Genomic DNA, 25,756 nt, shown 5'->3' on the forward strand with positions numbered 1-25,756 from the left:
GAAGCATGTTTAATTTTGAGTAGACTTGGAATTTTCAGAGGACTCTGTATCAGATGCTCCCAACATCTTTGCAGTTTCCCAGGCTGAGCCCAGGTCCACATTTAGTGGTAGGAGCTTAATAAGGGTCCAGATGTGGCTACCTGTACTCAAGATCTGCTTACCTCCAAGAGGTCCTAATCTCCTTCCAAAGAAAAGGAAGATTATCGACATATCAGTATCAAGTTTTCAAAGTCGCCTTGACTGAGTATGACCAAATAATACAATTTTTCAAAAAGAGCTTAAAGGACCTTTTCTCAAAATGTCAACAGGCTGCCATGAACACTTGCTTTGGACCATCATGATGTAGGACCATCAATTTTGTTTTTTAAAATTGAAAGAAAATTCTAATTCTAATTTAGAAGTTGGAGGAGATGATTACAAAGATAATAGTAAATGATAAAACAGTTGTAGAACAGACCCGAAGAAGATATTGTTTTCAAGAGTAATATACTTAGGTGAGACAGAGACTAGCAAACATTGCCAGTCTTCAAGTAGCAGAAAGAATTGATCTTGCATCAACATATGAGAAAAGCCACCTTAAGAGGTCAGTGTCATTTAAACTGGTTTCCTCAATGTATCATGATTTCTGATTTTATATCCATCTGATTAAAGTTATTCTTTGTATTCTGAAACACCAACAATAAAACAACTCCCCCAGTATTTAAGAACTAGCCTCTCCTTGATAATCCAAAAACTACTATCCTAATTCAATGACACTTACTCCTTGGAGGAAAAGTTATGACCAACCTAGACAGCATATTAAAAAGCAGAGACATTACTTTGCCAACAAAGGTCTGTCTAGTCAAGGCTATGGTTTTTCCAGTGGTCATGTATGGATGTGAGAGTTGGACTGTGAAGAAAGCTGAGCGCCGAAGAATTGATGCTTTTGAACTGTGGTGTAGGAGAAGACTGCAAGGAGATCCAACAGTCCATCCCAAAGGAGACCAGTCCTGGATGTTCATTGGAAGGACTGATGCTGAAGCTGAAACTCTAATACTTTGGCCACCTCATGCAAAGAGTTGATTCACTGGAAAAGACCCTGATGCTGGGAGGGATTGGGGGCAGGAGGAGAAGGGGACGACACAGGATGAGATGGCTGGATGGCATCACGGACTCGATGGACATGAGTTTGGGTGAACTCTGGGAGTTGGTGATGGACAGGGAGGCCTGGCGTGCTGCAATTCATGGGGTTGCAAAGAGTTGGACACGACTGAGCGACTGAACTGAGCTGAAATCAATGCTAGTATTTGATCCATCCATTTTCATCCATTTGAATCACTAAGAAATGAAGTTTTATTTATATGAATCGGTCACACCCACTAATTCAAGATCCACAGATCTTAAATATCTAGCGACTGACAGAGCAGCTGATACACACAGACACCTACCATCTGTTAGAGCTCACTGTGTGTCAGCTCACTGTGTCACATGGACCCACACTTCATTTAATCTTCATTACCCGTGGAGGCAGGTTATGTTCTCCTCACCTTGTGTGTAAGAATCTGAGGCTTGGACGAGTCAAGTCACTCACCCACACCCAATGCCATCTGACTCCAAGGCTCTTAAAAATTACTTACCTCATTCCAGAGAGCATCTACCACATACAGGAGCTGGAAACTGTTAACCAAAATCATTGCTAATGATGGAGCAGCGCGATTCTGTTCCTTCATCTCAGCCAAAAGCATCACCAGGTTAATGACCACCTAAAACAAAAGGGGCAGGTACAGCTTCCAGAGAGAAAGGTGGTAATTTCCCAGCTGAGAAAGCTGCAGACACACCTCACTGAGAAGCCACCATCGGTGACAAGACACCTCAATCCCTTGATAAGATGTACTGAGATGGACACTTACTCTGTGGCAGTCTTGCCAATCATGAGAAAACGCTGGACTAACCCAAATCTAGGGGCCCTCTTACAAAACAATTGAGTATTCTTCAGAAGTGTCAAAGTCATGAGGGACAAAGAACGATGAAGCAACTGCTACAGACTAGAGGACACGGACACCAAATAACAAACAAATGCACTGTCAGGCCCTGAAGAGAATCCGGGAACAGGGAAAGGCCAAAAGCGGAAAAACGGTGAAACCGGAATAAGGTCTATGGACTTAATTTCAACTACTGTAAAAGGTGAGTTTGTCATTCTTTTTTTTTTTAACTGCTATTCTTGATAACTATATTATGGCTCTGTCAGACATCAACATTGCAGAAAGTGGTGTGAAGGAACTCTTATTTTTGCAACTTTCATACAAGTCTAAAATAAGGTAAAAGTACATTTTTTTTAAAGGAAGAAAATATATTTTTTCTTCATAAATTCATCTACACTATTATTTTCTTCCATAAACACAAACTGATATAGTCAAAATAATACAAACTCTTTTAACATTTAATAACCTATAACAGGACATCTTAACCCTTTGGACTATATTTAAAGTAAGAAAATATTTGAAGTAGACAAAATTATGGAAAGTTATAATTATTCCTAAAAACATACCACCTATAAGCTCACTTCAAAATTGTCTACATTTCTTTCTAAATGCAAGACTAATTTGTACTACTGAACTGAAATTAAAAAAAAAAAAAAAAGACATACCCATCCAATCAATCCGGGACGCAATTCACAAAAGTACTTGAGATCAAAAGTACCAATCCGAGGGTTTAACTCCCGGCCAATGAAGAAATCATAGATGGCATTTCCTAAGAAGGGAAAAGTTTTTATCCAAACAGTATTCCAAAACCAACTATGAGACTTTAAAACTGTACTGCTGTCTACTACCCAGGATCACAATTCAGTCATCTCCAAGAGCCTGGCAAACCATCAGGGAAGACAGGCAGGGGACGCCGGTCCCATCTGGAAATATCCATACTGCTACAGGCATGGGACCTATGGGGCCCAGATTTCCTGGATTTTGAGGGAACTAGAGTGTTTATTTTTAATGTAGACTCACAATTTTTAAAATAAGTCACTTAATTTTTTTAATGTTTTTAAAAACTTTAAGTTAGAATTGACCAGTTTATAATCTCTATTATTTGATTTTTTAAAAAAGGAGGTGTACTGTTTCAAACAAAATATAACATAAGCTATAAATTGTTATAACACTAATGTTACTGAGATGCTGTAACTTATTAAAATGTCTCACTGTCATCAAGTGACTAAAAAAGGACGAGGAAACAAATAGGAAAGCATGAGGGGAAAATCACATTTTCTTCCTTTTATTTTTCTTAAAATTATTTTTCATCTTTTTTTTTCCTATTTCTCAACCCTCATAAACTGAAGAGAGAAGAGAATTCTATGAAAGCCTAGAATTGGATGCTGGGGGTGGCCAGGTGGGTGGGAGGGCACGTTCATGGGAGGTATTCGTGGGACCCACACAGTCTAACGCTGCTCACCAGAGCTGGCTGGCGACAGTTCATCCTGGGGCGCTTTCAAAGCCCTGGCATAGAGGTAAACACTCAAGCCCATGGCAAAAACAATGGCTGCAAGCGCAAACTGAAGGAAATGATGGTACACATAACAAAGCTCTACATTCCAGAAGAAGCACGCTCCGACCAGTGCAGATGTCAGGATAAAAGCATAGAATCCTTTAAAAAGAAAAGGGGGGGAGGGTCAAAAAATTAATGTTAACCCAGGGTTCACAAGAAATTTATACCATTATAAATTAATGTAACATTATTTTTCAAAGTCTTAGTTTCATTATCCAGGCTAAATACACACAAGCGCATGAAAAAGCAGTACCCCTGAAGTTAGCAGTCTTCAGTATAGACGCTACATCTCCCATACATACTTAATCAATAACAGTATGTTAATTAATAACATAATTATTAATAATACTTAATAATAACATACTTATTTTTCATTGTGAACAGTCATCTGCTTTTAATTAAGAGAGAGCGGAAAAGAGGTGCACCAAAATTTACCATAAAAGATCCTCAAAATTCTCATGGTCCAAACGCGCAGGCCCAAAGTCAAATGGCTAATTACTGACAGAGCTGGGCCAAACACACATTTTAAAGTGAGTGAGTGAAGTCACTCAGTCATGTCCGACTCTTCGCGACCCCATGGACTGTAGCCTACCAGGCTCCTCTGTCCATGGGATTTTCCAGGCAAGAGTCCTGGAGTGGGGTGCCACTGCCTTCTGCAGAGGGTCTTCCCGACCCAGGGACTGAACCCGGGTCTCCCGCATCGTAGGCAGACGCTTTACCATCCAAGCCACCAGGGCAGTCCCGGTGGACATGTTTTAAAGCCCCAGGGTAATATTGGTTATAAATTATGAATATTTTTACCTGAAATAATTTCTCAGTAATGGTCTCAAAGGACCCTGAACTGTACTCTATCTCCCAAACACAGTCCTCAAGACCATGCCCCAACACGAATGGCCCCTCCAGAGCCGGGCAGGAGACTGAGGGGACCAGCGGGCTGGAGACGCCAGGGAGGGACTGCTGGGGCCCAGAGACAATGTCCATTCCAAAGTAAAAGGGAGGCCCCACGAGAGGAACCCCTGTTCTGAGCTAGCCCCGGTACAGCTCAACAGAGAGGCTGTGTCTGCTTTTTCTTCTGACCCAAGGAATAGTTTTCCTTTCAGGAGTCAAGTGTCTGCAAAAACTGTCCTCTAAGTCATCAAATCACATTTGGATAAAAACAGTCTAACACAATGGAATTTAGAAAGATGGTAACGATAACCCTGTATGCGAGACAGCAAAAGAGACACAGATGTGTAGAACAGTCTTTTTGACTCTGTGGGAGAGGGGGAGGGTGGGATGATTTGGGAGAACGGCACTGAAACATGTATAATATCATATATGAAACAAATCACCAGTCCAGGTTCGATGCAGGATACAGGATGCTTGGGGCTGGTGCACTGAGACTACCCAGAGGGATGGTACGGGGAGGGAGGAGGGAGGGGGGGTTCAGGATGGGGAACATGTGTATAGCTGTGGCAGATTCATGTTGATGTATGGCAAAACCAACACAATAGTGTAAAGTAATTAACCTCCAATTAAAATAAATAAATTTATATTAAGAAAAGGAAAAAAACAAAAAAAAATACAGTCTAACACAGAAAAGAGGTAGATATTATAAGAATTCTGAAAAGGGGATGGGAGGAGAGTTTAGGAGGAAGGGGACACATGGATGCCTATGGCCAATTCACGTTGATGTATGGCAAAAACCACCACAATATTATAAAGCAATTATCTTCCAATTAAAACAAATTTTTTTAATTAAAAAAAAGAATTATGAAACCAAAGTTTTTGTAAAGTAAAACTGTCATCTCTAATTAACTATTTAAATCCACATTTTCCACCTATCATGTTTACTCTAAAGAGTAACTTTGTAAAACATTCATTTAACGCTCATAAAATTTATGAATATTAAAGAAAAAGAATGGTAGATGACACAGTTTCGTGCTCTTGCTCTCTCGCCTATGTGGATTATTCAAAACATCTTAGGACTCTCCTTAGTTTATAATGGTAAAATTTTCTAATGCTAGAGTGAGAGTAATCAGACGAGGAAATTCTAAAAAGAAGGATCAAGCAACTGGTCCAGCCACTGCCAGCGTGCTCTGCCAGCTCCAAGCACAGGACTACTGTGCTCAGCCTGGGAGGAGCCACACCTTCAAAGGGAAGCCAAAACAAAAAAGAAGAGCACTCAGAGGTAAATGGGCACCTAGAGAGAAGCTCACAAAACACAAATAGTGACAGACCTGATGGCAAGAAGTGGACACCACCCCATCCCTCCCCAGATTCAGCCTCACTGGGGAAGCAAGGCATAGGGCAGATTCTAAACCTGGTTCCAGAAGCAAGCAAAATATCTGACAGTAGCAGCAAAAAAGTGTCAAGCAACCACCATGGGTCAGGGGCTGAGCTAGGCTCGATGCTTTACACACTTGGCACAAGAGGCATCTAGAGCACCTCTGGCTTCCCCTCTGAAGCCCAGCAGAGGGACTTCAGATATGGTGGATGCCAGGTGAGCCACTGAAAAAGGCGCCCACAGTCAAACAGGTGAGAAGTGACAGGGTTAAAACAGTCCAAGAATTTAAAATGATAATAATAATTCCCAAGGAAAGGAAAACAGTCTACTCAGTCTAGTTAACATGGAAAATCATTTAAGGATAACTACACTATATATCCCTGGAGGAGGGCATGGCAACCCACTCCAGTGTTCTTGCCTGGAGAATCCCCATGGACAGAGGAGCCTGGTGGGCTACAGTCCATGAGATCGCAAAGAGTCAGACCCAACTGAGTGACTAGGCACAGTGCAGCACACTATACATACATTTATTTCTTAAGTTAATGAAACTTTATCAGTCTTTACATGGCAAAGGTAGGCTGATCCTCTTTCTCAGCACACACTCCAACCACAGGAGGTGCTGGATCAAGGGGGACAAGGCCCTCTTGTTGAGATGTTCAGTGAGACTTCCACTCCATCCACTCAGAGCTCCCACTAACAAGCGCCTCCTACAGGCCAGTCACTCTGCTGACACGGAGGGTACCACAAAGATGCAGCCAAGTCCCAGCCCACAAGCCACCTTCTCGTGGGGAGACCCCCATGAACAGACAAGCACCCTGATGTCTGGAAGACCTATCATACAGGAAAATAAGGCAGGGTAAAGGAAAGAAAGGGACCTGAGGGCTTGCTTCTCTGAGCAGAGAGACATCAGAGATGAGGCAGCTGACACAGGGGCAGTTTTCCAGGCAAAAGCACTGAGAATATAGCCTAGAGATGGCCCACAGGCCAGTGGCCGGGGCAAATGAGCAAGAACTCCCAAGAGCAGGAGTGGCCAGGAAGCCTACATCATGTAGGACTTCACTACATGGAGAAGACTCAGGATGATAAAATGCTTCTGCAAAACTGCTTCAGTGAATGATAAATACTATTAAGAAAATAAAACTGGGGCTTCCCTGGTGGTCCAGGGGTTAAGAATCCAACCTGTAATGCAAGGGACACCACCAGTTTCATTCCTGGTCCAGGAAGATCCCACGTGCCGCAGAACACCTAAGCCCATATACCAGGACTCCTGAGCCTGCATGCCTAGAGCCTGGGATCTGCAACTACTGAGTTCACTCATTACAACAGCTATGGAAGTCCACACACCCAAGAGCCTGTGCTCCAGACAAGAGAAGCCACTGCAGTGAGAAGCCTGTGCACCGCAATTAGAGCAGGCCCTGCTCACTGCAACTAGAGAAAGCCTGCAGGCAGTAACATGACCCACCACAGCCAGAAGTAAATTAACAAGTACATAAAAAGAGAATAAAACTGGAGAGAGGAAAAGAGTGACTGAGGGGCTTGTTACCCTACACAGCATAATTCTGACATACTGGCTGCAGGTGTGAGCAGTTTACTTGCACGCCCTTTAGACTACTAAGAAATAATTTACGTTTTACTGCTCTGGTGCAATCAGCTTTGATAGTTTAAAAGAGTACAACACCCAAAAGTCTGTGCTATCAAGTCATCAATTTGAGTCTTAAAAAAAAAAAAAAGATTACCATTTAATCTGTACTTGAGTCTTCTTCCATTAGTAAGGGGTGTTCCTTCTACAACCTTAAAAGAAAAGTTTTGTTTTTTAATTAAAAAATTTTAAAAGCACATCACTTTACTGTGTGTGTGTGTGTCTTGTAAAATCACCTAAATTTCAATATGCCCAACAAGGAGGATTGTCTTTGGTAGGAAAGTTTAGTAACAAGTTTCAAAAATCTTTGCAGCACGCCCTTTGGTGAAGTAATTCCACCTTCAGGAGTTTATCTCAAATACAAATCTAGTAGTGACTTCTCTGTGTACTCAGACTATTGCAATAGCCACCCTCCCCCAACCATCCCATGTCCCACCGCAAGACTAGATGTGTTTTCAAAAACCTGTACATCTAGTTGATCTCTAGCTCAAATCCTTCAATGACTCCCCACTGCTTACAAAGTGGAGTACAACTCCAGCACCTCACATTTGTGCAGTCCTTTCAATCAGGTTCAACCCCACTCACCCAGTTCACTATGGCCCATATCATCGATGGCAGGAGCTCATATACTTACTTGCTCTGCTATTTATAAATATATGCTCACCCAGTTATTCAATCATTTCATGTGATTCTTTCATCTCCAATAAGAGACAGTGAGCATGTTCCCTGGACCATTTCATCTCTTCATTTGGATCACCCACAGCATCCCCATATAAAAGGTACTCAAACACATTTGAATGGGATGAGTTACAAAGTTCACTTGCCCAATGGCAACTAAATTTTACTCCCCAATATTCAGAAACGGTGCAATTCATTATAAATTATAAAATAATAATATGGTATCACCTGTCTTCGGCCAAACTACTATACTCTTTCATTAGCTATGAAAGGGAACCCAGTAGAAATGTAATGTCTGTTTGAGATCACAGGATTAGCAAAATCACATGCTAATTTCAAATGATTCTTATCTGTTAAAGGTATCTAATAACTCCTATGTTTGGTTTTAGTCTGTGAAATATATATATATATTTATTTATAAATAAATATATATAATCCCCATCAAAACTGCTTTTCTCAATAAATATTATCTAGTTGACCTAACTTTAACTTAACTTTATCTGAACTTGTGATTTTTACTGTAGTCTTATTTAAAAAATACCTGAAAATTCATATCACAAGAATCCTCTCTAAGGCCAATGTTATGGTGAGGTCCCAAAGTATTTAAAGTTTGCAGCTCTAGCCTCCTATCACTGACATTCTCCATTCCCAATAAAACTAATCCTTTCATCTACAGACAGTTGGCAAACTTGCAAAGCCCTAAGAATAAGATCTTTAAATGAATTATTTATTCATTAAGGAATCTCATGTTCCTTTAAATATATCCAAGTAGAGGATTCTACTGAAAAAAAAAAGACTATACTCAGCAATGAGGACAAGTTTTAAAGAAACTGCATGAGTTTGAAGAGAACATTCAATGGTCCAAACAACAAAGTTCTGAGATGAAAATTAGAAAACTTATCATATTTTAAAAAGTAAAAGAAGCAGACTAAAGTCCATTGAGCTCAGTAGCCTATCAACTGATAATTTAAAATTCTGCACCTAAAATGACATATGAGGAAACTTTTTTCTTCCCCAGAAACCTCTGCTATTATTCGGGCTATTTTGCAAAATAGCTTATTCTTTCCTATTTGGTCTGGAAAGTTACACAAGAACCCTTAATCAGATTCTTAAAGTTCTGCTTGATAACCAAGTGTTACAGAGCACAAAGAGTAAAGGTTTAACAAACTAAAATTTCTAAGCTTGGGTGGTTGTGACCATGGACAGCTTTTAACCTTAAAACTACTATCAATACCTTCACATAAACATGGGAGTGAAAAGAAGACCATCTCATTACACTACGCCCCACCAATACAACCTTACCTTTCCAATCGGCAGCAAGTGGAACAGAGCCTGAAGGAGAAACCAGAGGAGGTAGGCCCCAAAGACTCTGGTTTCCCATAAATCACCCAAAGCTGGCAGAGGAGGTGGGAAATTCAGAAGACTGGGCTCTTTCAGTTTACACATCAACAGCAACAGGAAGAGGAAGGCCGGCAGGCCAAGCATGATGAGAAAAACACCTGTAAACAATCAGTGAACATTCAAGGCTCTTATTTCAATCCAGGCTAGTTTGTTTTACTTTTTTTTGCAAGAATCACTTGAGTTTCTAGTGAAGGTCAGAACTCAAGTCTGGCTAGCTGTTTGAAAACAGTGTCTAATGCCCCACGAGATAGTCCTCATGTCCACCTGTTTACATCTTCTGGGAAAGCAACCACAGGCATAAAAGTAGTAAAAAAAAAAAAAAAAACAGCACACAACCAGCACTGAAGAGCTAGATTCCACCTCAGAAACCAACCTCTGAAACATTCAAAATCCAACCACAATGGGAAAAAATATGTTGAGATTCCAGCAATCTGAAGACTGGAACATCTAAAAACTATCTATTGGTCTAATCTTTAAAACACAAAAAACTTTATATCCCTAAGTTTCTAACAATTAAACCAGTACCACATTCAGGGCTTCCTTCATGGCTCAGCGGCAAAGAATCCACCCGTGAGTCCAAGGGACGTGAGTCAGATCCCTGATCTGGGACGATCCCACATGCCACGGGACCAGAGCCTGTGCCCTGAAGCCCTGGAGCTGCAACTACTGAATCCATATGCCACAACTACATAAGTCCACGCCCTCGAGCCCGTGCGAGAGAAGCCCCCACAGTGAGAAACCCAAGCACGGCAACACAGAGCTGCCCCTGCCCACCACAAGAGAAAAGTCTGCACAGTGATGAAGACCCAGCAGGGCCAAAAATAAATAAGTAAAATTATTTTAAAAAAAACAAACAGTATCACATTTATGTAGCATGTGCACAGACTGTTAAGCAATGTTGGACACCACCTAGAGTTTAGTTCAGTTCAATTCAGTTGCTCAGTCGTGTCCAACTCTTTGTGATCCCATGAATCACAGCATGCCAGGCCTCCCTGTCCATCACCAACTCCCGGAGTTCACCCAAACTCATGTGCATCGAGTCAGTGGTGCCATCCAGCCATCTCATCCTCTGTCGTCCCCTTCTCCTCCTGCCCCCAATCCCTCCCAGCATCAGAGTCTTTTCCAATAAGTCAACTCTGCACATGAGGTGGCCAAAGTACTGGAGTTTCAGCCTCAGCATCAGTCCTTCCAATGAACACCCAGGACTGGTCTCCTTTAGGATGGACTGGTTGGATCTCCTTGCAGTCCAAGGGACTCGCAAGAGTCTTCTCCAACACCACAGTTCAAAAGCATCAATTCTTCGGCGCTCAGCTTTCTTCACAGTCCAACTCTCACAGCCATACATGAGTTATAACTTATAAAATACAAAGGAGTTAAGCCATGCAGAATTTTGAACTATTTGACCAAGAAGTCCTTTCTTGGTATAACCTCATAAAACCTCACCACTCCACCCACTTAATAACTCCAAGCCTCTGAACGCTTCAGATTTTTGACCCTCAAAAGCAACCTGTCCGGCAGGTAAGGCAGACACCATGACCCCACTGGAAGCATGCAGCTTATTCCCAGTGTTACTGCCAAGCCAGGCCCTGGCATCATGATCTGATTATTAGCAGATTTCCCAATCACCAATCATTCACTGTCCTTCCTACATACAACTTTCATACCAACCTTCCCTTCATCACTTTACACTTCTTTGCTCAAAACCTATGAAAACGTCGCTAAAAGTTTTACATACAGCCACAAGGGCACCCTTTCTCCTCTATGATAACCCTCCAAAATGCTCCCACCCAGGCCTTTGCACCTATTGTTCCTCCTAACTGAAAATTCTTCCCAGGCTCCTGCCAGGCTCACTCCCTGGCTGCCTGCAGATTTCTTCAGAGAAAGGCCTTTCCTGCTCACTTCACAGCAATGACCACTCGCCCACGCTACCTGCCCTCCCCAGGCTGATTCTGATACCTACCAGGCACTCCTCCGAACTCTAAGTCCTTCGACTGTGTGGCTGTCACTTCAGAGGTTCTCAACCATGCAGGTCTTTTTGTGACAACTGTTTCTTCCTTCAAATCTACTTCTTTTAATTTGATCTCTTCTCTTCTTGCACGAAGGCTATACTGTGTAGGTATATAACTACTCTCTTGTGACAAATGGAATTTTTCCTATTTAAAAAATAAAAAGTATTAAGTATCTATAGTCAATAAGTATCATGAATGCTACCACATTAACTAATTCAGTATCTTAATATAGCCATATAAACTAATAAATTTGCTAAATTACACTTTTTTTTAACTTTTTATTTTGTATTGGGGCATAGCCGATTAATCATGTTGTGATAGTTTCAGGAGAACAGTGAAGGGACTCAGCCATACATCATATACACATATCCATTCTCACCCAAACTCCCCTCCCATCCAGGCTGCCACATAACCCTGAGCAGAGTTCCATGTGCTATATGGTAGGTCCTTGTTTGTTCACCATTTTAAATATAGGGTGTACCTGACCATCCCAAACTTCATAACTACCCTGTCCCCCCCGACAACCACACGTTCATTCCCTAAGTCTGTGAGTCCCTTTCTGTTTTGTAATTCAGTTCATTTGCATCATTTCTTTTTAGATTCCACACATAAGGGATATCATACGCTATTTCTCCTTCTCTGACTGACTTCACTCAGTATGACAACCTCTATGTTTAGTCTTAATTTAAGGACAGAATTTTAGAAAAGATTCTAAGAAAAATGATGGTTTTCAATGTGCTTCTTTAGAGAAAGTCACTTTAACAAAGAAAAAGATTGCCCAAGAGGAGAAATGAACCACGTCATACCTGCGTGTTTTTGTGAGGTATGTCATTCCTCTCGATGAGCTCGGGCTCCCCATTATATCTGTTGATGCTATTTCCAAATGGCTTCTAAATTGAAGAATATAAAACATTTTAACCATAAGAATGGTAGTTTAGTAAAAGGGAACATGATGGTAAAAATTCAGTACTGTGAAACCAAGCAATAAAACCAATCAAAGATTTTCAAAGTCTGAACTCAGCCTATTTCAGCCTATTTTTGCTAAAAATGAAATGGAATAGAACTGACTAGAATTTCCCAATCTTCAAAAGATTGGCTCTTAGATGTTTCTATTGCATTGGCCAAAGAGTTCATTGGGATTTTTCTGTAATATAACATTTTTCATAAAATGTTTCATCTTTTAAACAAAATCAGAGTAAATCTTATAATTTCACTATTCAGTAACAGATGCTCTAAATAATAGGAAATGAAGAAATAGTGGGTACTTACAGAGTACTACTAGTTATCTGTGAACTGCCTATTTTCTCGATTTCATCTACCTCATTTTTATTTAACCTTACATTTTCTCTCCCTAATTCTCTTTTCTCAACTCAGTCTCTTTCCTTGAATGTCATTCTCTTTATGCAGTGGAGGGAATTTCTTATTGATGGTACAAAGTAAGGACTTAAATTTACAAAACATTTTTCAGGCAATGTATGGCTGAAATCTGTAACTTTGCTCCTTTAAAGTCACAGACAGATTATACTGCTAATAAAGCAATAGGAGGAAAACAAATTAAAAAGATAAATATATCCTTTGAGGGGCTAGCTATCAGAAGACATTAATAGAGGACCAAGTTCTAGCTCAAATCAAGGTCTAACTGAGCAGTGACAGATTTCGACATATACTTAAGTTTATCAAAGTGTCAATGAGCCACTTAGCAGTGGTTTTGCAAATGTCCAATATGTGATCCACAGCAACCACAGTGTAATCCTGTAACGTAGCTAGTGAACTGACCCTAAACTATAATGATGGCAAATTGACAGAGTATCCACGCTGAAGCAAAGTAATGCAAATATCACAATCAGGAGTCCAAAAGAACAAGGATGACATGATGTCAAAGCTACGTGCAGTCTAAGTACGGTCTTTCATGCACATCACACCATCCTCAACTCAGCAATGAGTCCATGGTGAGCCCAGGGCTCAACTGGTGAAGAGCAAAGCTAGTCTGTAGCTCTTGGGTCACCAGGACTATAAGGAAGTTACACTGTAAAAAATATAGTGGTCACTAAAAGCTAAAAATGACATGTGACAGAAACCATACATTTGTTCCTTACCCCAAGTCATCTGACTAGTAAAGAGAGCCACTGACAAGGTTCAAACTCACTAATATAATAATCATCAAAATGCAATTTAAAACAGTGAGTTGAAAATCTCTGATGATCATATTGGCGGAAAAAAAAAAAACTAATAACTATTTTACTCAGAATGAGAAAATAGTCATTCATACCCTACCTGAACTGGTATAAACTTCCTTGAAACAATCTGGCAATATGCAGTAAAAGCCTCAAATCTACTCTATCCATCTGACAGAACAGTTCCACTTAAAAGATTTTATGCTAAGGATATATCAGATGTGTAAGAATATTTGTTTATAATAATGAAAATTTAGAAAGAAAAAAAGCTAATGCCTATCAACAAGGGTGCTAACAATTACGTTACCTCCATACAATTTACAGTAAATCCAAACAATATTGTACAACAACAAAAGTGATGTAGGAAAACATAATAGACGGTTATTCCCAATATCTTAAAATTTTTAAATCTGACTATAAAATACTATGTAATAATCCAGTTTTTTAAGGTTATTAAAAATCTGTGTGCATTTTATCCAGGAAAGAGGTAACATTAAGCGAAGAGAGTAAACAATGACATTTATTCAATTCTGTTTATTTATAATTTTGATTTGGTCTATGATCCAAATTATTCATTGTGCAAGGTCCTACAGGCTCTGCATACCCTAGTATTTCCAACCTTGAACTGTGAAAGTAATTCAATTAAAAGTGTCATCTTTGAGTACAGAAGGTAATTAAGCACAGTGATACTAAGCAAGAATGTTTTTATACCATATATTATGTCTCATTCTTTTCTTTCAATTTTTAAAATTTATTTGTCTCATTATTGTCTACATGAACTTTTATTTACGATAAAAACTTAGTTCAATCTATAATTTGCATCTATTTAAAATTTAAACATGCTTTTTTCTTTTAAAACCACAACATTAAGTAACACTCGAAACTTAAAAACGTTCTTTTTCATGGCACTTAAAAGCATTATACCTTCTATTCTTCCAAACAGTCATTTTCTAATGTAACCTTTCCAAGTCACCACCTTATATTTGATGTTTCCTTGACATTTTAATATTATTAACTGCAGATCACATGCAGACACATAAAGGGGGAGACGTGATCTGGGCGGACTAAACACTATGTGAGGCTGGAGGGCTCCCACACACACGCACCAGCACCAGCGGAGTCAGTTTAACTTCCAACATGTCCTTCTTGGCTTCCTTCCTTGCTTCCTTCAGGTCAGCCTGGTACGACGCTGAGGCGGATCGGCGGGAACCTTTCGGGAGCCGGCCAGGGGACCGGGAGCGAGACCTCGAGCGGCTCCCCCGGCGTCTAGAGGGAGAACTAGAAGTCGAGCCACTTTTCCTTTGCCTAAAGGAGGTTAAAGGCTAGAGAGGGAGGAGAAGGCAGAGCTTCAGCGTCTAAGTCACAACACATACAGACCCACACTGCAAGAAGGGAGCAATGGCGGTGATTGGCACCAATGCTTCTAAAGTCACTTCAGGAGCTCATGGGAGCAGAGCATCCATCCAACGAGGCCATTGACAACTGCGGCGATGGCCTGTCTCTCCCGAGGCCAAGGCAGCCTTTCCACCCCTAACTCTCCTTTGACGGTACTGCCATGAAATGCCTATTCTAAATCAAGTAGCTGTATATTGTCCCAATAACATATACAAGAGATATAATAACATTGACTCAGACTGAGATGGGGACTTCCCTGGCAATCCAGTGGTTCAGACTTCACCCCTCCTGATCCAGGGGGTTTCGATCCCTGGTCAGGTAGTTAAGATCCCACATGCCTTGCAGTCAAAAAACCATAACATAAACAGAAGCAATATGTTAACAAATTCAATAAAGAGTTTTTAAAATGGTCCACATCAAAAAAAGAAAAGAAAATCTTTAAAGAAAAAAAGACTGAGATGATGGGACAAAAGAAAAGAGCACACAAAAAATAACAAGAAAATCAGTCCCACCGTTTCACTCCAAATAAAACACTGTCAGATTTTTGAAAAAAAGTCCAAGACTGGGTTACTTAGTAATATTTTACCCTGCCCTAACCTACTCCAAATGTTTCCAGGGATCTAGACCTCAAGGAAGGCAAACTACCCCCCAGTCCAAATCCTTCCCACCCACTTTGTGTGGTCCCAGAGCTAAGAATGGCTTTACAGTTCTTAAATGACTGCAAATAAACTCAAAAGAAGAATGAAACTTGGTGGCACATGAGGATTATCTGAAATTCAAAGTTCAGTGTCTGTGAATAAAATCTCATTGAGACACTGCTGCGCCCAGACCTACTCTCACGCTGCACGAACTATACATCCCACAGTGCCTCAGACATCTGCAACCTGTCCTTTTACCCAAAACCGCCACAGACCCCTGGTCTACAGCACTCGAACTGTGGTCCACAGGCTGTGGGCTCGAGATGGGTTACTGATCTGAGGCAAGGAATGAAATTGAGAAGAAGTGAGTAGAAATTTTTATACCATTTTGACCAAGTAATTTTATGTCTATTGCATCTGAGAATTAAAAGTCAGGGCTTTTATTTTATACTTTTTTTTTTCATTTGCCTAGTAATTATGATATACTAATAAGTACTTATATAACCATGGATCAGATATTTTCAAGCTCAGGTCCTCACCAGACAGGTTGAGAAGCCCTGGGCTCAAATCTAACTAACGTCACTCTCCTGATTAAATCTCAGTGTCCAGGATGAAGCCCAAACCCCTCCAGTTCTGGTTCCTTAACCCTCCTCTGGCCCTTGTCCACCATACCCTTTCAGCACTGGTTGTCTGTCTCCACCCCCAACCAAGCCTTTGGCACACAACCCACTGTGGAAGCCCCTGGCCCCATCACCTGAGTTTCTCTATCTGTCTTCAGCATTCAGCTCTGAAAGGCTGCCCCCAAACCCCAAGCCCTTCCCTATTTTTGTTACCCTCCAGTACCACCCATGACAAACTGTCACAGAATGGCAGAGTGCATTAAACCAGGGAGAGGACGATCTAAGTGTCTGACTTCAGCAGACTGGGAGCTTCCGAGGAACACAGCACTGTGCCTCATTGATCCACTTCCAGAGCCAAAATCAGGATATGACCCAGAGAAGGGGTGTCAGAGCCAGACCTGACTGCTCTAAGCTTAAAAACCACACCTACCAGGATTTCCCAATTATTATAAACATGGTCTATAAACCAAAGAGCACTTACCTTGATATCACTCTCTTTCAGTTCAAGCTCAGTTCCATCTTTGTATTTCACGTTGTAAAGCTGGGAGTTGCTGTCATGGCTCAGAATTTCTACTTCATAATAAAGCGAACTCCCAGGCCACCGACCTCTTACCACCTCACCATCGGCAAATTTCCTACTTGGCATTTTCAAAAATCTGTCTGAATAGTTAAAAAAAAAAAAAAGAGTCTGGGCATATACACATTTGTCTTTTCACATTAAACACTAAAATATAACTTTCCAAAATATTTAACTGGTCAAGACTTTCGTGCTGGAGAAGCTTCTGGAGGAAAGAGTGTACAAATCCTGTTTTACAGTTGAAGCTTAAATATGTTAACTGTTCTGTCCAAGGCACAGAGAGAGACGACATGAAGTGGCGGAGTCAGGACACAGACGTTGTTCTCTCTGCCATGCCATATTTCACTGGAAATCACACTACACACAGCAGTGGCACTGAGGATTAAATATGACAAAACATAAAGGCTCAAATGATTTGCACCATGCAAAACACCACCCACCTACAGCGACCACACTTCTCTAATTAGCAAGGCACAATCTCACAAAGTATACATATTTTCTGATATTTAAATCTACATAAACAGTAGTTCCCTCCTTATCCGAGAGGGATATATTCTAAGACCTCCAGGCATCCCCAGTGGATGCCTGAAACCACACACAGTACAGAGCCCCGTATATACTATGGGGATATACACTATAGTCCCATAGACACTACACATACATACCTATGATAACGTTTAATTTATAAATTAGGCACCACAAGAGGATAACAACAATAACTATCAATAGGACAAATATAGAACAATTGATTCTTGAGAGTCCCTTGGACTGCAAGGAGATCAAATATAATTAACATTATATAACCTACCAAGAGCGAGAAAAATAACTTCAAATCCAAAATGAAGAGCAAATTTGGGGTTTTCACAAATCTTTCAAGTTTTACAGCTGAAGTCTCAAATGTATACCAAGTAATTCTGCCAACCACATAACTAGGCCAGTATCCTAGCTCTTTATTCAAATGCCTACAGCAAACATCAATCTCCAGTTATAGCCTTCTTTTCCAGGGAACCACAGCCCATGAAGCCTGGTATAAGAACAACACCCTAAGAAGCCACAAGCAATCTGCAGGAATTGCCACTTAGATGAGACCTGTTTGCTACTTTTTTCCAAACATCGACTGATTGCTGGGTGCTTCTAGCTCTTCGGGAGTAAGAGCTTCTCCCTCAGTGGACCAGCAGATTCACATTTCCACAGGACAAAACCAGCTCCTGAAGACATCTACAACACCAACTGAACAAGCTAGGCCCTCTGAAGAAGGCAGTACGACAGAAAAATCTCTCCTTGCATCACCTTCATCCCCAAAATATCCTCTGGGCATACAAACAGACATTCCTCACTCAGCTCCTGTCAAGAGCTGATTACATAACAATACCAACATCTCAGAGCTTTTGAAGACACTCCAGAATTAAGAAAGGAGAAAGTCACATTATCACACCCCTCCTGAGAAAGTCTTTCGCAAGCATCACATTTCTTCCCCGTTAATCATCTAATCATCGGAGAGGCAAACTTCACAAGCTTCACTTGTTTAGATAGATAGGAGCTAGGTGGGTAGATGAAAGAAAACAGAAAGACTTAGGTGGTGATTACAGGATGTCAGTCCATTCGCATGTTAGGTACAAGGCACCTACCTGAGATAGCATTACCGGGGTAATGAAGGAGCTTGGGCTGGGGGCGGGGGTGGGGGGAGCCAGGACAAGGAGCCCAAAGGCTCTGAGGATGAAGTCCCACCTGGCTGAGGAGTCACGTGAGGGGAACTTGGAAAAAAGAAGGTGGTGGACACCTTGGGACCCACAGGAGGGGCACAAAAAAGGAAGGTGACAACAGCAAGTTTTGCCTATTTCAACATTTAGCTCCAAGCCTCCAAACACTAAGAAAGAGGAAGGAAATGTGCCCTCTTCTTCTCTTCTCTTATGCCCCTTCCTTCTTCTCAGACCCCTTAAAATCAAACCTCTGTTAATCAGTACTAGTTCTCTGATGTCAGTTGACCAGGGTTGGCAGAGGCAATTACATCTTTCTACATGAAGATGTCATTCAAGTTTCAAATAACTCTTCATAAACTTTTGAAACACAGTCCCTCAGGAATTAAGGGCTGACTGTGTGTGTGCTAAGTCGCTTCAGTAATGTCCAACTCTGTGCGACCCATGGACTGTAGCCTGACTCTATCCATGGGATTCTCCAGGCAAGAAGATTGGAGTGGGTTGCCATGCCCTTCTCCAGGGGATCTTCCCGACCCGGGGCTCAAACCCAGCTCTCTTATGTCTCCTGCATTGGCAGGCAGGATCTTTACCACCAGAGAAAATCCCTTGAGCAGATTCTGTCCCTTTCAGAAATTTTATTGCACAGATACCACATACACAGTATCTATCCAATACTGGTCATAGGTCAATGCCAAAGAGGTTTTTCTGTTATCAATCAAATATTTGGGGTTAAACAAATTAAGATATCTCGTGGATATCTGTTAGGTCTCTAAACTCAACTTAAAAAAAAGAATTAGGAATAGCAATCTTTCATATGGTGGTTGAAAAAAGGGGGAAAAAAAAGGGACAAACCAGCATTCTTCTCAGGAGACCTCTATCTCATACACAAATGTTCCAAAAGATGAAACCACCACCATTATGATGGTACACCTCCACTTTGCACGAGTATTGCACAGTGCATCACATCCTAACCCTGCAGGAGTTACAAGGCAGGTAGGACAGAAAAGCCCCAGGACATTTTTATGCAGTCACCGTACCATCACCTGCTGCTGCTGTTGCTGCTAAGTCACATCGGTCATGTCCTACTCTGTGCAACCCCATAGACGGCAGCCCCCCGGGCTCCGCCATCCCTGGGATTCTCCAGACAAGAACACTGGAGTGGGTTGCCATTTCCTTCTCCAATGCAGGAAAGTAAAAAGTGAAAGTGAAGTCGCTCAGTCGTCTCCGACTCTTAGCGACCCCATGGACTGCAGCCTGCCAGGCTCCTCCATCCATGGGGTTTTCCAGACAACAGTACTGACTAGAGTGTGTTGCCATTGCCTAGAAAAATCAAAAGATAGGCCTCCCTCAGAAGGGAGGTTTTAGCCAAGTATGTCTGCAAAGAAAGATTCTGTTTACTGAACACAATGACTGCATCCCCCCATTAGCAGTGGAAACATGGGGACCCTCAGGCTTTTCCCTATTAAGCCACATGCTTGCTAACTTCAGCTTCAGTTGGCACTGGAATCCTTACACATTTCGGCTCCAATATGTTACTGTTTATCAGCACAACAGAATGTGCTATTCCCGGCTGATCACATCTTCGGTCATCTTTCTTCACTTTCCCAAATCAGTCTAAACATGGCAAAGAAAGGGAAGAGTAAATGAAGTCTCACAGCTTCCCTCTTCAACACCTGCACCCAAGGCTGGCCTACCGGGCAAAACCCAAACAGGAACCCCTGGCCTAGTTCCTGCCCCTGCCGCAGGGTGCAGAACAAACTGCCATCTTCCTAGCTGCACAGGCAGAATGGCCCCCCTATCGTCCTAAGCAAAATAAATAACCGAAGGAGCAATAATTTCCCTCGTACTCACTCTTTCCCCTCCTCTCTAGACAGCTCTCAGAAACCAAACTTAAATTGGACTTGGTGCTCGATCTAAATTAGTGCACACACACCCATCCTTTTCTCCATGGCAGTTACCACGGTGTCTTTACAGATGTGCACGTGTTTATTTGCAAGGTCCCTGAGGGCTGGGACCAGAAGCATGGGTCTAGCTGGGGTCCAGCCGGGTGCAGGCTCCTCCACACATCAGGTGAGCAAGTTCACTTGCTCCAGGTTGAACCCTTGAATCGTCCACGCGCTGTCCAATGTATCTACTGGCTCATTCTGAGTATCAACAGCCTGATTCCCGATCAGACCGCGTAATTATTTTGGTGAACCACCTGGAACCAGGCCCTTTGCAGTCAGGCACTTATTTTTTTTAAGCCTTAAAAAGCTATATTAAAAAGAAGGGGGGGGGGGAAGATAGAGCTTTAGCAGGAGCACGCAAACCTGCCCGTTTTTTGAGTGCGGAGAAACACCGGGCGGGGGAATCCAATGCATGCAACCAGCCTTGGAAATCGCCAGAGACGGCCACGACCCTCCAGGGCAGTGACAACCACCGACAATTAAAGTCAACTTGCCAACCCCACTTCCCCGTCCGCCAGGCTGCCGCGCCTGTTCTGCCTACCCAAGAGCTGGGCCCGCCAAGCCACCAGGCTAATCTGTCAAAAAGGCGCTCGGAGCAGTCTTGGGAGGGCCGATGTTGCAGGGCGGGGACAAAGGCACCGGGGTGGATCACCCACCCACACATCCTCCCCAGACAACATCATTTTACTCCGACGCGGCGCGTCCAAAATGGAGGGAAACGTCGGCAATTTAAAACCATAGCTTCATTTCCGCAGCTGGCCGGGCCGGGCGCACTTCAAGCCTCGCCAGCAGCCGCCCGGACCGACCCGGAGGAGGGGAAGGCGAAGCCGCCGCTCCACGCCAGGCGCCCCGGGACCCCTGCCCATCCGCCGAACCCTCCCAGCGGGCCTCCCCCAGATCCCTTGGAGACCGCGCTGCGGGGAGCGGGGCGGGGTTTCGGGAGCTCACCTGCTCGGTGATCCTGCGGGAACACGAACGACTTCGGGAGAGTCGCGGAGCAGCAACCCGGCGGCGGTTCCGCGCGCGCGACACTGCCCGCTTTCGCGCTCTCGCGCTCCGCGGTCCCGCGGCCCGGGCGCGCGCCTCCCCGACCCCGCCCTCCCCTCGCCCCGCCCCTCTGGTCAGCCTTCCCAGGGTTCCTATTGGCTTCTCGGCCTTTTGAATCATGCCCAGAGCTGTCGATTCGTCACGAGACGTGGCGCGTCCGCCCCGCCCCGCCCCACCCAGCAGCCTGACCAGTACTGCGGATGGCAGATTTCGGAGTATTAGATCCTGGCTCAGCCCAAGAAGGCTGTGTTTCCCCCGGCCTTATCTCAGCCGCCAGACCCACGGACTGCTCGCTCTCCCCACCCTTTCCCTCCCAGCATTCGCGCCACAGTTGCCTGGCGATACACAGCAGGGAAATTGGTGTGTGAAGTAGTTTGGCAAAAGAGATCGTAAAAAGCTGTAAAGAAAATAAATTTGCATAACGATCACTAAAGATCAACTTTCGGAGGCCGAAAGTACTTCTTGCTGAAACACTATTAGTGCTCTCCTTACTGTGTTTAAAAAAAAAAAAAAGCCTCTGGAAATCTTGCGGACAAGCAGTGGCTCCGAAGGCAATCTGGGACTCCTTTGTCTTGGCAATGGCTGCATCTCGGTAGAAACTGACCTGGACGGTAGCTTGGGGACAGTGGGGGCAGTGGGGCCATTGGGTGGTTGTGGGGGTTGGTAAGAAAAAAATGTCCACGGGTTCCCTACAGCTCACATCGTTTCTAGGACTGCTGATGTAAGGAGGAGAATCAACATTACGGGGAGGTCCTGCAGAGATACCAGTAAAAGATACTCACCAATGTGCGGTGTCGCACAGAAAATTCTGTCCGTGTACGCTGAGATACCACTTGACCTGCACACCCGCAAGTCTTGTTTTACTTGGCCTCCGAATGCTGAATCATTACACTGTTGACGACGAATCTGTTATGGATCCTAAACCTTTTTTTTTTTTTTCTCTCCGAGTTATCATTATTGGTTAGTTGGTTTCCTTCCTCTGAGGTCAAGAGTTTAAAGCAGTCCACTGAGGTTCCCCATTTTGCAGTGTGGTTTTAATCAAAGTATTTTTTAACCCAACTACTAGGTTAATCTAACTTACTATGTAAATTTAAGTGAATTTCTATTTTGGGAGCACTGTCCACTAAATTATAATAAGTGGACTTTACCATTTATAGCCCAGCTTCCGGTGCAAGACTGCTCATTTTCTCAGTTACAACTACAAAACACCCAGGTTTACAACTACAAAAAAGTAAAAAACAAATAACATATTGAACTTTCTCTGTCTTCCACATCCAGTGTTGAATGAGTGGTGAATTTCCCAGTTTAGTTCTCAGACATTTGTCATCCACCGTAAGCCAGCTGTGGATTTTCAGAATATATAAAGTCACTTGAAGAGCCGTATCTTGGCACTGGTATCTCCCGGCAGTTTAATGGTAGACTCCAAGCTCCCTATGCAAGGGGTATGGATTCGATCCCTGATCCGGGAACTAACTTCCCAAATGAAAGGCTCAACCAAGAAAAAAAAATAGATTAAAGCATAACCAGTAGCTAAGAGGCACAGTCCTTGTTCCCACTGAGTAGTGGAGAAGAAAAGCCAATCAGCACTGCCACTAAAGCAGCCAAAAGACATACGCGGGGCCAGGAAGGCTTAGATGTGAAATACAAGAAATGTGATGTCTTCTAATGTGCCCATTATTTGGCTCTGCTTCCCAGAGGGTCTGGGGTATCAGGTCTGACACATGTCTTTCAGGATATAGGTCTAGGTACAATTTCCCATGGCATGAAGTACAGCTGGACTCATTTGGTACTGTTCATAACAAACTCTTATGCACTGTGAGCTGCAAAAAGCCTTTCATAAAAGAATCCCAAGAGCTGTCTCATAAAAACACATTTTTACCAATGTTGTTTGACCTGATTGGCTTGTATTCACATAGCTATGGAGTTCGTGATTACTGTGATGAAATAATTAGGTTGGTCTTGACACGATTTTTTCTTTCATTTTTATTTGAAGAACTTACATTTATGTGTATTTGCAACACTTACTTAGCCCCCCACTTTTTTAAATATTTAACTATCAGAGGCCAGAAGGAGAGACTTTCAGTGCATGGACTCAAGTATACTGCTATCCTCAGCTTCAGTGGAAGAATTTAAAAGAGGTAAGGCTAGTAAGAAAGAAAAGAAGAGGCAGGAGTTGGTATAATAATCATAGTAACTAGTTTTATTTATTAAGTTCTGTCCTCTGCCTCCTGCTGCTCTAAGGACTTTTTTTATCTTCATTTCACTTGACCCTTAAGACATCACTGGGCCCTGTGAGTCAGTGTGAATTTCAGTTCTAACACTCACTTTCAGTCCTCTCCCAGCCAGTTCTCAAAGGCTTGATTTCCTCATCTGTAAAATGGGGATAATAAGTGTACCTGTTCTACAAGGTGATTGTAAGGATTAAATCCAATTATATTAAGTTGGTGCAAAAGTAATTGTGGTTTTGCATTGTTGAACTTTGCTGATTGATATTGGAAGACATTCTTAAATGTGGTTATGTTATACATCATTTTTATCCACAATTCTTGCTTTATGCTTCTTTGCTAATGACATTACTTGCAATTCATTTATGTTTATTTTAGGCTAGGGAAATAATGTTAGACAAAAAGCAAACTCAAGCGATTTTCTTGTTTGAATTCAAAATGGGTTGTAAAGCAGCAGAGAAAACTCTCAACATCAGCAATGCATTTGGCTCAGGAACTGCTAACAAATGTACAGCGCAGTAGTGGTTCAAGAAATTTTACAAAGGAAATGAGAGTCTTGAAGATGAGCAGCTCAGTGGCCAGCCATCAGAAGTTGACAGTGACCAAATGAGAGGATCACTGAAGCTGATCCTGTTACAACTACACAAGAAGTTGCCAAAGAACTTAACCTTGACCATTCTACAGTCATTTGGCATTTGAAGTAAATTGGAAAGGGAAGAAAGCTCATTAAGTGGGTGCCTCATGAGCTGACCAAAAATCAAAAAAGTTGTCATTTTGAAGTGTCATCTTATTCTACACAACAACAGCAAACCATTTCTCCTTCTAATTGTGACCTTCGATGAAAGTGGATTTTATACAACAGCTGGCGACAACCAGTTCAGTGGCTGGATTGAGAAGTTCCAGAGCCAAACTTGCACCAAAAAGTGGTCAGGGTCACTGTTTGGTGGTCTGCTACCGGTTTTATCCACTACAGATTTCTGAATCCCAGTGAAACCATTACATCTGAAGTATGCTCGGCAAATCCACAAGATGCCTGCAACTGGCATTGGTCAACAGAATGGGCCCAGTTCTCGATGGCAATGTCCAATCGCAAGTTGCACAACCAGTGCTTCAAAAATTGAATGAACTGTGCTACGGAGTTTTACCTTGTTCATCTGCCATATTCGCCTGACCTCTTGCCAACTTACTATCGCTTCTTCAAGAATCTTGACAGCTTTTTGCAGAGAAAATGCTCCCACAACCAGCAGGAGGCAGAAAATGCTTTTTCTGAGAGTTCATCAAATCCCAAAGTATGTATTTTTTATGCTACAGAAATAAACTTATTTCTTGTTGGCAAAAATGTGTTGATTGTAATGATTCCTATTTTGAATAACAAAGATGTGTTTAAGCCTAGTTATAATGATTTAAAATTCACGATCCAAAACTGCCATTACTTTCATACCAACCTAGTACATATTGGGAGGTATAGCAGCCAACAACTCTTATTACGGCTTTATTTCAAGTTCATGGTCAGCACTTTTAATCAATTGTAAATGGATTAACGGGTGTTTTCAATAGCATATGTGTCAATACCTTTTTGATGCCTTTGTTGTTTTTTATCTAAGTATCTAAGTCCTTTGAATCCTCCTTTAGCACAGATTGGCTTCCTTCGTGGCTCAGACAATAGAGAACTCACCTGCAATGCAGGAGACACAGGTTCAATCCTTGGGTTGGAAAGATCCCCTGGAGAAGAGAATGGCAACCCACTCCAGTATTCTTGCCTGGAGAATCCCATGGACAGAGGAGCCTGGCAGGCTACAGTCCATGGGGTTGCAAAGAGGCAGACATAGCCGAGCAACTAACACTTTCACTTTCATAGTATAGATTAACTGGTGTTTTCAATAGCATAGGTGTCAATACATTTTTAATGCACTTTTGTTTTTTGTCTA

At 42.4% G+C, this 25,756-nt stretch overlaps 1 protein-coding gene across 1 annotated transcript in view; it reads right to left on the reverse strand.

Moving 5' to 3' along the window:
- The window catches only part of LBR (lamin B receptor), a 28,750-nt gene extending 7,192 nt beyond the window's left edge, over positions 1–21,558 (reverse strand). The window contains exons 1-10 of the mRNA XM_068985877.1: positions 21,505–21,558; positions 16,818–16,996; positions 14,790–15,005; positions 12,316–12,399; positions 11,461–11,653; positions 9,402–9,598; positions 7,519–7,573; positions 3,424–3,615; positions 2,627–2,730; positions 1,617–1,742 (exon numbers count right to left, since the gene is read on the reverse strand). Coding sequence (XP_068841978.1) covers positions 1,617–1,742; positions 2,627–2,730; positions 3,424–3,615; positions 7,519–7,573; positions 9,402–9,598; positions 11,461–11,653; positions 12,316–12,399; positions 14,790–15,005; positions 16,818–16,982 — 1,332 coding nt within the window. The 5' untranslated portion in view covers positions 16,983–16,996; positions 21,505–21,558. The remainder of the gene's footprint in view (positions 1–1,616; positions 1,743–2,626; positions 2,731–3,423; positions 3,616–7,518; positions 7,574–9,401; positions 9,599–11,460; positions 11,654–12,315; positions 12,400–14,789; positions 15,006–16,817; positions 16,997–21,504) is intronic.
- Between the last annotated feature and the right edge of the window lie 4,198 nt (positions 21,559–25,756).

This window comes from Capricornis sumatraensis, chromosome 14 (genome assembly GCF_032405125.1).
Source record: "Capricornis sumatraensis isolate serow.1 chromosome 14, serow.2, whole genome shotgun sequence".
NCBI lineage: Eukaryota > Metazoa > Chordata > Mammalia > Artiodactyla > Bovidae > Capricornis > Capricornis sumatraensis.